The sequence below is a fragment of the Macaca mulatta genome, chromosome 2 (assembly GCF_049350105.2).
Source record: "Macaca mulatta isolate MMU2019108-1 chromosome 2, T2T-MMU8v2.0, whole genome shotgun sequence".
In the NCBI taxonomy this organism is placed as follows: domain Eukaryota; kingdom Metazoa; phylum Chordata; class Mammalia; order Primates; family Cercopithecidae; genus Macaca; species Macaca mulatta.
In genome coordinates this window covers 183195877-183210266 of record NC_133407.1, presented here as the reverse complement: position 1 = coordinate 183210266, position 14390 = coordinate 183195877, and the positions used below count along the sequence as shown (strand labels likewise).

The 14390-nt window shown below is 37.8% G+C and overlaps 1 protein-coding gene across 1 annotated transcript in view; it reads right to left on the bottom strand.

Annotated features, from left to right (window-relative positions):
- Positions 1-14390, bottom strand: part of TOMM70 (translocase of outer mitochondrial membrane 70) — a 36274-nt gene that overhangs the window by 4076 nt on the left and 17808 nt on the right. The window contains 7 exon segments of the mRNA NM_001266153.1: positions 518-640; positions 1538-1635; positions 5392-5508; positions 6320-6427; positions 7763-7897; positions 10458-10665; positions 14039-14187. Of these exon segments, the coding sequence (NP_001253082.1) occupies positions 518-640; positions 1538-1635; positions 5392-5508; positions 6320-6427; positions 7763-7897; positions 10458-10665; positions 14039-14187 (938 nt within the window).

Sequence of the window (14390 nt, the reverse complement as noted above, 5' to 3'; positions counted from 1 at the left end):
TCCACCTTTATTAAAGATGGGGGTGAAGATTAATTGAAAGAGTACTTAGAAAACATCTAAAGTTCAGTACTTGCCCTAGAGTAGGAAACTCTAATGGCAATGCCAATATTAAGATGGTACACAGTAAATCCCATGTATAAAATAGTTGTCACCTTTTAATGGCGGATCTTAAGAGCAATTCTGGATAAACATTTACACAAAATAAGAGGTTAAGGACAGAGCCGCAAAAAAGATTCTTATCCAACTCTGATTTTAGAGAAAATTCAGGGGCTCTGAGTTGATGTTGCAACTTGCCCAGTTATTTGGCGGATGCTTCTTTGTAAGAGGGTCCAGAGTTCCTGGCAACTTGGCTACCAATCCTTCTGTCACTGCCTAAGCACATTACAGGCATTTTTTTCCCCCAACAGGAATAAAAAGGAAAGAACATAACAGACTTTAACATGTATGTAACAAGAACAAAAAGCTAAATATCTATGGAGCTGCCACACGTTTCCTAATAACAGACTCCAGAAGTTACCTTTGTACTTCAATAGTTCCCATGGTTTCATAGGCAAAATCACATTTATTGTCAATTTCAATAGCCTTGCTGATAAGTTCCAAACCTCTATCCAGATCTTGCTTCCACTGAAGTTGAAGTAAACTGCAAATGCAAAAAAATAGTCAGATATGACCATGGCCCAGTATCAGTAGAAATACACATGTATTAATATGACTCAATTTCTACCTTCAATGAACTTATAAGTTAACTTACAAGGAAAAACAAAACCTAAAGCAATATATAATCAGCATCAAATTGTGTTTTTTTTTTCTCAACTTATATTGGTTTTCTAATCTAAGTTCCTTATTACAAAAAGGGTTCAAGGTCTACGCTCTATTACTAACTTATCTTGCATCCCTTATTTTTCACTTTATATAAATTTAAGTGAAATTTCTTAGGCTAATTCAAGTACACAAAGGCCACGAACACTTGTGTATGCTTCCTATTTTGATATAAGCAACAGCTGACAGGATATTCAGTTTAAAATTAAAACCCTTAACATAGAGCAAAAATAGTACGTTAATTTTTCTTTCTTTCTTTTTTTTTTTTTGTTGAGACACAGCCTCACTCTGCCGCCCAGGCTGGAATGCAGTGGTGTAATCTTGGCTCACTGCAACCTCCACCTCCCGGGTTCAAGTGATTCTCACTCCTTAGCCTCCTGAGTAGCTGGGAATCGGGCATGTGCCACCACACCCGGCTAATTTTTTGTAGTTTTAGTAGACACTGGGTTTCACCATGTTGGCCAGGCAGGTTTCAAACTCCCAATCTCAGGTGATCCGCCTGCCTTGGCCTCCCAAAGTACTAGGATTACAGGTGTGAGCCACTGCGCCTGGCCTCCTTAACTAACTTCTGTAAGAATGAAAAGACATCCAGGAGCATTAAGAAGTTTGTCAATTAACTTCTCTACTGCAGTCCCCTTCCTCAGTGGCCAAAATAAATACATTTTATTACTATGCAAGAAATTCATTATCTCATTGGAACAACCACAAAAATACATACCCTTTATGAACATATGTTGTGGCATTATCTGGTTCCAAATCAATACATTTATCATACATTTCATCAGCTTTACCAAACTGTTGTTGATCTGTTAATGCCTATGTGAGGAGATACTTCAGTTATATTAAGGTAACTGTCAACCTAAGCAGTTAAAAGTGTATTTATTATTCATTATAAAAATTTACTTCATTTATTCATTATTACAAAATTATGTTTTGGGGATACAGACTGATTTACATTTTACAACTTAATTGTTGGAGTTTTTAGGTGGCACTGGTATAAATATAAAGTCTTAACTGTCCTCTTTCTTCAGCAAGTGGTTACCTGCCATAGCAGATCATCTCTGGTAAACTGTTCAATACAGATAATCCCATTCTTAGTGACAGCTCTAATATCACATTCTCATAGGTACAGTCACATCATTTATTCATGATTTATCATAATATAGCTCAAGGGAATTTTTTTTTTTTTTGGAGCCAGAGTTTCATTCTTGTTACCCAGGCTGGGGTGCAATGGCACAATCTCTGCTCACTGCAACTTCCGCCTCTTGGGTTCAAGTGATCCTCCTGCCTCAGCCTCCTGAGTAACTGGGACTACAGGCACGCAACACCTTGCTTGGCTAATTTTTGTATTTTTAATAGAGATGGGGTTTCACTATGTTGGCCAGGTTGGACTCGAACTCCTGACCTTAGGTGATCCACCCACCTTGGCCTCCCAAAGTTCTGGGATTACAGGAGTGAGCCACCGTACCCAGCCAGGGAATTATCTTAAGGGCAATATTCATCTGTAGGTATAAATTAAGATGTATGTGTTAAATGTCTTCAGAGCTATTTCTTTGAAATTATTGATTTTTTAAAAAGCAGCTATAACTGCTTCAACTAATACATCTCCAAAAATAATTTCCTAATATTATCTAATACCTAGCCCATATTCGGTTAACCCCAGTTATTTATAAGATGACTTTTAAGAACTATGTGAGTCATTATTTTTGGCTGTATGGCTCTTAGTCTTTTCATATCTAAAATAAGCTAACTTAAATGTTTTAAAAATCTCTTAAAAATATCAAAGAAATATAGTCAGCACATCTTCTTTGTAATAAAAATCAGAAAGATGTAGAAAGTAGAAATATTTTTATAGCTTCCACCATTGTGAGCATATGCCTTCCTGATACATTTATCTATCTCTATTTACCTCCCTATTTGTTTTCTTTCACATGGTTTAGTTCATTTAGTATACAATTTTCCCTTTAATAACAGGCAGTGCTATATCTTGCTTTGTTAACTTTAATGTATTTTTAACTTTTAATGGCTGCATAATATACCATTAAGTGAGTGTACCACAATTCTGAAAACATAATTCAATCTTCTGTTGAACATTTACGATTTTCCCCAATTGTCTGTCATAGTTAACAATAATGTAATAAACACTTGTTTTGAAAACAAAAGCAGCAGCTATAATCAGCTATCTTTTTTTTTTTTTTTGAGACGGAGTCTCGCTGTGTCGCCCAGGCTGGAGTGCAGTGGCCGGATCTCAGCTCACTGCAAGCTCTGCCTCCCGGGTTTTTACGCCATTCTCCTGCCTCAGCCTCCCGGGTAGCTGGGACTACAGGCGCCCGCCACCTCGCCCGGCTAGTTTTTTGTATTTTTTTTTAGTAGAGACGGGGTTTCACCGTGTTAGCCAGGATGGTCTCGATCTCCTGACCTCGTGATCCGCCCGTCTCGGCCTCCCAAAGTGCTGGGATTACAGGCTTGAGCCACCGCGCCCGGCCGAATCAGCTATCTTAAGGCAAATCCCACAGCTGAAATGTAAGGCATAGTTCTGTGGATATCAGACTATGCTCAAACTGTAACTTTGCGAGTTGGCCAGCATCTAAACCAAAGCTTTGAGGGCCAAAAAAGTTACACTAAGTATATAAACACACACATACATACACGTACTGTATGCATATATAAAGTTACATATACCATATAGTGAAGCTAAAATTAGAAAACAGATCAAAGAAAAGAAATCTGAGTGCAAAATGACTGTAATAATGCTAATGCTGATGAGAAGACAGCTCATACAAACCAAACCTATCTTGAAGGCAGAACGGTAATAGGGAAATATGCTATTGGGAAAGTTCTGCAGAAGAGTTGTTCCCCAGTAGCGGTTGCTATTCGGTGGCCTTTGCTCTTCTAGATGCTTAGAGAAATCTGCACCAAAAAAGCCCTTCTGAATTCCATGACAATGATGAGGATGTTGCTGTCACTTCCCGGTTTGTTACCAATTATAAGGCATAAACTCAAGTGTACCCATTCATAGGATTAAAATGTACACTTCAATGCAGTTATATATAAGACCTACCTCTAAAGAACTGATCCAACACAAACCAATTTTCTCATAGTTCCACCCTCAATAAACCCTTAAAATCCTTGTGAAATTGTTCTTATAACCTGCCTAGAGATACCATGAAGGAAATTAGAAACAAAGCAAGCAACCTTAAGAAGGGTTTAAGGAGAGGGGTCAACCAGGGATGGTAATACATATATATATATATTTTGGAAATACAGTCTCACTCTGTTGCCCATGCTGGAGTGCAGTGGTGCAATCTCAGCTCACTGCAACCTCTGCCTCCCAGGTTCAAGTGATTCTCCTACCTCAGCCTCCCCAGTTGCTGGGATAACAGGTGTGCACCAAACCACACCCAGCTAATTTGTATATTTTTAGTAGAGATGGGGTTTCTCTATGCTGGACAGGCTAGTCTCAAACTCCTGGTTCAAGTGATCCGCCTGCCTCAGCCTCTCAAAGTGCTGGGATTGCAGGCAGGAGCCACCACACCCAGCCAGGGGAGGGTAATTTGTTATTGTTTCCTATTTCTATGCTGTGGAGAAAAACCCAACATGTCTTTTGTAATTAAAAAGAAAAATAAAGTATATAGAGCATCAGTCCCCAACACTTTCCCAGCACTTCTGGCACCACAGACCAGTTTTGTGGAAGACAATTTTTGTATGGATGGGGGTGGGAGGAGGAGGGATGGTTTTGGGATGAAACTGTTCCACCTCAGATCATCAGGCACCAGAATCTAATGCTGCGGCTGATTTGACAGTGACAGGAGGCGGAGCTCAGGTAGTAATGCTTGCCCAGTGCTCACCCGCTGGGCGGCCCCATTCCTAAGAGGCCTCAAAGCAGCTGTACCGCTGATACAGTGTTGAGATGGCTAGTTTATGCAGATACCAAAACCAATTTTCAGCTTTAAGAAAGAAAACTGAGTCATTCAGAGGTCATTTATTTGAGGGGAAAATGTATGACCATGACCTACAAGAAGCTAATCATTTTCATTTAAATGGATGATTTAAAACTAAGAAGTTTTCAAGAATTTCAGACTACAATAAGAAAGTTAAAACAATTCATATTTAAATCCTGCTTTTCATACCTTCAATCCTAAACCAAGAGAGTTTCAAGAATTTTAGATAAAGTAAAGATAAAATAAACTATTACAACAACCTAGCCATATAAAAAGGCAGTGACCAAACAGAAAGAAATGCCTTTCTGTGGATATTTTCTCCACCAACTGCATACAGTAAATTTTCCTAAGGCAATTACTTTTTGCAAAACCAATCCAAAAGAAGAAAGGACAGAAATTTTTGCCTTAAGCTTCCCCATATTGAGTTTAGGGCCATCATTTCCAAATTGTGTAACAAAGGAGCCTCTTCTGAGGTGATTCAGGACCAACCAGGAGCCATGAGAATCAATTAGGAACAAAGCCACCTGCTTCCAAAGAAGCTGCAACCATGACAGCACTGTTTTCTGATTTCCACACTGAGATGTAGCATATATATGCAGTTATTTTTTAAAAATCTGAAAAAAACATTTACCTGGGCGTATAGTGCATAGCCTTCGGCACACCTTGGAAATTTCTTTATGACCTCTTCAAAACCTTTCATAGCTGCTTGGATTTGTGAAGAGTTGTTTCCTGTATATGCCTGGCGGTACTATAAAAAAATCAAAACAGGCCTGTCAAATCAAGAACTCAAAAACTCATGGAATGTTATCATAAACATACAAAATTACATAAATATTTCCCAAAAACAGGTGATTTGCTAACATAATCTGCAGCATCCAAAAGGGTTCCAAGTAGGTATCTCAGCAGCAGAGAGCCAAAGGTTACGTACAACTACGACTCCATGGCCACTATACAATTTCAAGATGTTCAATACTGTAGAAGAGGGCATACTAATTTGTAAGAAGTGAACTTTGCAATAAATGAATTTTAAATCTAGTAAAATTTTTGTCATTTTTTTCATTTATAATATATATTTGTGACACAATTTCTTCCTTTAAACGGAAAATTCTTTTAGGACTCTAGCCATACAGCTAACTGGAAGTACCTTATTTTACTAGAAATGCACTTAAAAAAAAATGCAACCTTTTGAGCTTTATGTTTCTGAATATTAAGAAATAGTTCTATGAAACACGGGTGAGAGAGCAAGTTACATGATGTCATGTTTACAGAGTATTTCCTCAAAATGTTTTTCTTTTTGTATTGATTTATGGTGGAGAAGCAGGGAGACCAGTTCTGTTTAGGGAAGTATAAAATCAGGGACAAACATCTATCAAGATGAACCCAAACAAATGTCTAGAGAAAAACAAGAGCTAGGTATTAACCAGCACCTTTTTTCCTCAGTAGTTATCCTTTGGGAAAGAAAGAAAGAGAAGACTTTGTAGACAATGAGATACTCATTTTTGTTGACACTGGAAAATAAAAGTGATGTTTAGGAAAATAGAAGAGATAGTAGTACCTACCAATGCAAAACATTTCTGTGCTTGTGCCAGAGCAGACTCAGGTCTTAACCTAATACACTCATCAAAATCTGCCACTGCTTCTTCAACTTGATCAAGGAGTATTTTCAGCTAAGAAAAAAATATGTAAATAAATGTAATTCAAATAGGCCCACCAGTTAAGTATGTTCTGTATCCCATCTCTATTATTACAGCTCAGCATAATGCTGAGCATGCAGTAATTATTCAATATATAATTACTTTCTAGAAACAGTGAATTTAAAAATCTTGAAATTTAAAAGGCAAGATTCCAAAACATAAAAATGGTATCCAACTTTTAAAAAGGACTACAAGCCAACCATTTCTGCACTGCAATTCTGACCACTATTAAGCAAGAAACCCCTTCTTCTAGAAAACTAAACATCCTGTACCTTCTAATATCAAAGCAGGTTAGACATCAGATAATTACCTTTCAAATGAATCTTCAGACACTACCAGTAAAGATCAAAATGTCAAGAATTTTAAGAGGTTATCTCAACGCTTAACATCCTTCCGAAAGAAATAGTCATGCATAATTACATTTCAATCAACAGACCGCAAGATTGTAATACTGCATTTTTACTGTACCTTTTCTATGTTTAGATATGTTTTAGACACACAGATACTTACCATTGTGTTATAACTGCATATAATATTTGGTACAGTAACACGCTATACAGGTTTGTAGCTTAGGAGCAACAGGCTACAACATACAGCTTAGGTGTGTAGTAGGCTATACCATCTAGGTTTGTGTAAGTACACTCTATGATGTCCGCACAACAAAATCACCGAATAATGCACTTCCCAGGCAGGACACATGACGCTATTAGGTAAAATTCTCCACTAGAAAGAACTTCAGCTCTTCTGTTATTATCATGCATAGCCCACACTTTCTACCATAAAGCATTCCAAGAAGCCATGTTAAGCCCACTATAAAGCTATGTTTTCCCCACCTGAGACAGTAATTGTAAACTGTTTCTTCTCTATATATTTCCACTAAAAAACTAATATGCCTGTTACAAAACTTGAAAAGATAAATACACTTATTTTTACGATTTGGACAGTCCAGACTATTTCCTTATATAGCAGGAAGCTCACAAAAATCATCCTGTTGATTCTAGAATTAACTCAGATTGCTTACTAAATGTTATTAATGTTTTACTCATTGAAAACCTATGAACCAGAAACACCAGAAGAACAAACTTGAACTGGTAAGCCAATAGTTTTTGCCTTCCTTTACTCTTTTTTCGTAAGTAAATACCAAAATTAAACAAAGGCCAATTCAAACTGTAAACCACTGTGGTACTTTGTTCACAACTATCAGAAATTATATAAGAAAAATCAAGAAAATTATACAAGAAATTCTCAAAAATGGTATCAAATAACTCAATCTAAAAGTCAGACCTCTAGGTAAGAAAACAGACGTACCTGTCCTCGGTGGTGATAAACATCTGCATTCTGAGGGTCGATGTCAGCAGCCATGTTAAAATCCTGAGTGGACAGCAAAGGCTGCTGCTGTTGCATGTACATGCTGCCTCTTTTGATGAGAGCATTTGCTCGAAGCTATATACCCCAAATGAGGAAAGGTTCAGCATTACTTTTTTTTCCTCCAATCTAGTTTCTTTAAATAACAGCTTTTTTCTATCATCCACATATCACAAAGGTCACCCTTTTAAAGTATGCATGTCAGCTGTTTTTAGTATATTCACTAAGTTGTATATTGATTACCACTATCTAATTCCAGAACATTTTCATCACCCTTAAAAGAAATCCCATACAAATAAGCAGTCACTCTCCATCCCCGCTCACCTCCTACACTCTTCAGCCCCTAGAAACCACCAATCTATTTTCTATTTCTACGGATTTGTATATTCTGGATGTTTCATATAAGTGGAATCATACATTATATATAGCCTTTTGTGTCTGGCTTCTTTGATTTAGCATGTTTTCAAGGTTCATCCATATTGTAGCATGTATCAGTTTTTCATTCTTTTGTTATGCCTGAAAAATATTCCATCGTACAGGTATCACATTTTATTTATCCATTCATCAACCGATGGACATCTGAGCTTCTTTCACTTTTTGGCTACCATAAATAATGCTGCTATGAACATTCATATACAAGATTTTTTAAAAAGTTTTTTAACAAAGGATGAGATTTTGCTGTGTTGCCCAGGGTAGACTAGAACTCCTGGGTTCCCAAAGTGCTGGGATTATAGGTGTGAGCCTCCACACCCAGCTCTCATGTATAAGTTTTTGTGTTAATGAATGTACTAAATTCTCTTGGGTATATACCTAGGAGTGGAATTTCTAGATCATACGGTAACTTTTTGAGGAACTGCCAAACTAATTTCCAAAAGGGCTTTCCCATTGTATTAACACATTTCCACCAGCAATGTATGAGGGTTCCAATTTTCCACATCTTCAAAAACACTTATTATCATCCACCATGTTTTTTATTAGAGCCTTATTGTCTTTTTGATTATAGCCATCCTAGGAGGTGTGAAGTGGCATCTCACTGTGGTTTTGATTTGCATTTCCCTAATGGCTAATGACGCCATCTTGTCATTTATATATTTTTTGGAGAAATGTCTATTCAGATCCTTTGCCCATTTTTAACTTAGGTTGTCTTTTTATTGTTGAGCTCTTAGAGTTCTTTATTCTGGATACAAGCTCCTAATCAAATACATGATTTGTGAATATTTTTCCCATGTTGAGTGATGTGTTTTCTCTTTCTTGATGGTGTCTTTTCACACCGAAGTTTTGTTTTGTTGTTTTGAGACAGGATCTCTGTCACCCAGGCTGGAGTACAGTGGCACAATCACGGCTCACCGCAGACTCGACCTCCCAGGCTCAGGGGATCCTCCCACCTCGGCCTCCTGAGTAGCTGGGACTACAGGCACATGCCGTCATGCCCAGCTAATTTTCAGGCATGAGCCACCACCCCCAGCCAAGCACAGAAGTCTGATCACGTCCAATTTATTGTTTGTTTGTTTTTTTTTTGGTTGCTTGTGCTTTTGGTGCCATATCTAAGAAACTACTATTTATCTAAGGTAACAAACATTTAGTCCTCTATTTTATCCTAAGAGTTTTATAGTTTTAACTCTTAAACATTAAGGGCTCTAATCCATTTTAAGTTAATTTTTGTACATGGCATATGGTAAGCATCATTACTACTTGCCATTAAAAGTCATGTGATCATGAAAACAATACGTTTCTTTAAAATTTTGTTCAAAGCAATAGTACATACATATAGAACAAATAATATACTCCATAATTGTAACAAAAACATATAACATATAACAGTTGTAATCATCAGGAAAATCAGCAGAATATTAAAGATAATATTATGAGGGTATCTTCAATTTGAAAATCTCATTTTGAAAGAAACTTTCAACAATATTTAGGTCTTAAAAACAACTATTATATCCCCCCAAATACAGCAGATGAGAGAGGCTACAGAGTTCATGTAATGTAATGAGGAAACAGGTCAGAGATGTTAACAAACTAATAAGTAATATAGTGAATTGGTGGTTAAATTCTGTTTTGTTACACTGAATAGAATGTAACAATTCAACAGATACCCCTGAATCTTAATTATGAAATGCATAATACACAGCACATTAAGAATACTTAGAAAATGTTAGGCTGTTCCAACTGTACAACTGCAAAACTTTTGGCATATTTATACATTCTATTTTTAGAACCTTTTTTTCATGTAACATAAAACCTTTCTGAATATATTAATGTGTTTTTATTAAGTGTTTTATACCTGGTGCTACAAATTATACGTTACTTACAGCATTATCTACAGAATTGCTATATCACTTTTACCACTGCCCAAATACAGTCCAATACAGTAGGCAGTGGCTACAGGGAGAAGATGAAACTACCAGATGCTACAGGGAAAAAAAAGTCCTTTCCTAAATAAAGATAAATATCATTGATATTTATATTTTCAGATTCACTGCACCAATTACGTTATTATTAAGAGTAGTTTCTTCAAAAACAAAAACAGCCCTTCGAAGAATGGCAGTTGAAATGCTTTAAAAAATCTGGCAAAACATAATGAAAGGCATCACCTTCTATTTAATAATTTCTTCACACACATTTTTTAATGTACCTTCACATTAGCTTCTTTCAAACTGATGACTTTATCTAAATCTGGTTTGGCCGCATTGGCACTGCCAATAAGCAGGTAGAAGGTAGCTCGTAGTAGTAATGCTTCTGCCATGTATTTGCCTTCAGCATCTATTTCTTTTGAGCATTCACTTATGATTTTATCGTAGTTTTCTTCTTCCATATACTGTTTGGCCTTTAAATATCCAGAACTGAAAATAAAAACAAACATAGGAAATTATTTACTAAGAAAAAATTAAATGTGCCCGGGTATAGTGGCTCACGCCTGTAATCCCAGCACTTTAGGAGGCTGAGGTGGGCGGATCATTGAGGTCAGGCGTTCAAGACCAGCCTGGCTAACGTGGTGAAACCTGTTTCTACTAAAAATACAAAAATGAGCTGGGCATGGTGGTGTGTGCCTGTAATCCCAGCTACTCAGGAGCTGAGGCAGGAGAATCGCTTGAACCTGGGAGGCGTTGGTTGCAGTGAGCCGAGATGGAGCCACTGCATTCCAGCCTGGGTGACAGAGCGAGACTCCATCTCATAAAAAAAAAAGAAAGAAAAGAAAGAAAAAATTAAATGTTAAAACATGCCACATTTAGCACACCTGAGTAAATTAAGCAATTGTCTATTTGCCCTTAACAAGATAATCAGCCAGTGTGGGATGGAGCTGGGGTGGGGGAAGGGCGGTGTGGTTAAAGAGATTAGGATTTTTGATGTAGATGGGGATTTTCTTGAAACCTTGGACAAGGAGTTTTAAAAAGGAAGCAGCAGAGTCCTGGGTAATACCTCAGCTCAGACATTTAGATACTGAAAAGATGAGCTAATGAAAGAGAGACTGATCTGCAATATGGGTAAGGATCCTGTCTTATTCACCTTCCTATCTGAAGCACATCAATGGTACTCAACAGTGTTTAACGGTTAACAGAAGGAACAGGGAACTAGGAAATAAGTGAGTTTAGAGTCACAGAAGCTAAGGCAAGAGGTGTGAGCAGACCTAGAATAACTGAACTTATTAAAGAAGCGAATTCAAAGTACGACTCTTCCATCAATTAATACTTTAAAAAACATCCTTCTCTATGTTTTAAAGAGCAGTGAACACAGTATCTCTTATTATTCTTCTAAGATGATGACTTTTATGGAGATGCTTGTAGAAGTAATCTTTGTATCTGAAATTTGTACTAGGTGTCATGAGGTACATGAGATATCTTCCAAACATAAGGCATTGTAAATTAAAGTACATTTTCTTATTTCAGTTGTTATATGTGTATAGAAAAAACTGGCAAATGACTTAAAAGTTACGTCAGGCCAGACGCGGTGGCTCATGCCTGTAATCCCAGTAGTCTGGAAGGCTGACGCGGGAGGATCACCTGAGCCCAGGAGTTCAAGACCAGGCGGGGCAACATGGCAAGACCCCCATCTCCATAATTAAAAACAAAAAAAATTGGCCAGCCATGGTGGTGTGCACCTAGAGTCCCAGCTACTTAAGAGGTTGAGGCGAGGGGATAGCTTGATTCCAGGAGTTGGAGGCTGCAGTGAGCTATGATCGCACCACTGTATTCCAGCCTGAGTGACCCCCTCTCTCTCCTTTTTGTTTTTTGAGACAGAGTCTTGCTCTGTTCCCCAGACTGGAGTACCGTGGTATGATCTCAGCTCACTTCAACCTCTGCCTCTGGGACTCAAGCCATCCTCCCACCTCAGCCTCCCCAGTTGCTGGGACTATAGGTGGACACCACGATGCCAAGCTAATTTTTGTTAGTTTTCTGTAGAGACAGGGCTTCTCCATGTTGCCCAGGCTAGTCTCAAACTCCTAGACTCAAGCAATCTGCCCACCTCAGCCTCTCAAAGTGTTGGGATTACAGGCATGAGCCACCATGCCTGGCCTGACCCCGTATCATAAAAAAATAAATTAAAAAAGTTATGTCAGTGAAAAATCTTTTAAGCTCTACCCTAACCTCTCCTGAAATTACATTCAAATGTTGCCTACATTCTAGTTTTGTTTCTCAGCTCACCAGGCTAAGAAAACACAAACAGGCCAGGCGCGGTGGCTCACACCTGTAATTCCAACACTTTGGGAAGCCGAGATGGGCAGATCACCTGAGGTCAGGAGTTCGAGACCAGTCTGGCCAACGTGGGAAACTCCGTCTCCACTAAAAATACAAAAATTAGTTGGTGTCGTGGTGTGTGCCTGTAATCCCAGATACTAGGGAAGCTGAGGCGGGAGAATCGCTTGATCCCAGGAGGCAGAGGCTACAGTGAGCCAAGACTGTGCCACCACTGCACTCCAGCCTAGGCAAAAGAGACTCCGTATCAAATAAAAAAAAAGAGAGAGAAAAGAAAGAAAACACAATGATTTAAATCAGATTAGAAGTAATGTCAACTTACTGAAGAACATAAGTGTTAGTTATTTATAAGCATGATTTCTACACCTCGCAATAACCTCGTAAGGTAAATATTACTAGCTCCATTTAAAGGATGATAAAGCTAAGGCTCACAGTAAACTGGCATTTAAAACTTAGGTCCAATTCCAGTTAGTGTGCTGATGATAGCTAGCTACATCCTACCATCTCTCAATAAAGCTTTTAGAATAATGGTATTAAATTCATTATAGCTTTTGTGGGACAAGGACTATTTCCTAACCAGAAGAAGAAATTGTTTGCATAACAGTCACAAGGAGCTAACATGACATCTTGAACACTTACTTCCCAACTACAGTCTTCTCAAAAATTGTGTATCAATGAACTAAAATTTGTACACTGCAGTATAATTATGCATAGTATCTTCTCTTAAAAGGTCACCAGCAATGGTAGAAAAATTGGAAGATAAAAATCAAAAGCAATTTGTTTCTTCAAACCCTGCAATATGCTGCAGATGCAAAACCCAGTTATGCTCAGCTACTAGAACAGTATTTCCTTTTCTTCCTAACTCATTAAAAAATATCATGTTGATAATATCGTACCTTCTCTCAGGGAGGAGAGCTACCCTTGACAGAAAAATACAAGTATTGACAAATATGAATGGAATAAAGCAGGTTAGATGACTTATATGACATTATATCACTAGGTGTCCAGCTAGAAACATAGTATCCTGTACTTTTCAGCTCTCTACAGACCCCAACAAGAAGCCCTCCAAATAGGCATCTTCCTAGACAAGCAGAAAAAACCTTGAAAAAATTCACTCTTTGGACATCCCTAAAAGTATCTCAGTTTACAAATTAAAAACTTCCCTGTACTAGAACATCTGCATGTCGAGCTATACAGTAATTTTCAAGTTATTGCCTCTATTCAAACAGTCAGTCACTGGATTCAATGGGAGTCCTCTTGAGAAGATCACATAGGACCTTGAGTAAAAGCAGGGCAGAATCCTGGCAGTAAAACCTTGAGTCACCAGAGAAGTAACAGACATATGCTAGAAAGAAAAGTCTTTTTATAATAATAATATTATATAATTTTAAATTATATTTCTGTCTATCTCTATCTGTAGATAGACAGCTGCTGTGACATGGCTCAGAACCCATCTGGGCCCTAAGGAATATTCAAAGCCGCCAGAACACCACTAAGCAGACACTATGCTTGACATACTTACTTTTCTTTCACTTCTAAAGCCTCCCCTTCCTTGTCTTTATCTTCATCAGACTTCTCTCCTTTAAGCATGGGCTGGGAAATGATATCATCCGTGAAAGAACTGAAGTAAGATTTGATAAACTGTGGAGATGGCATCAGAGGTTCACGATTCTGAAATTTAGTCATGTTCAAAGACATCAGAATGGGAAATACTAACCAAAAAAGCAGGTACATTGTAGAACACTAAGAATAACTGTCATAAAAATTGGATTTTCATTTTTCAAATAACTAAAATTAAGCTCCAAGCCACAGAACAAAAGACAGTGGAAAAGGTGAAGCTGCCAGTCCCAGCTGGTCAAAGCAGGTTTTAAATG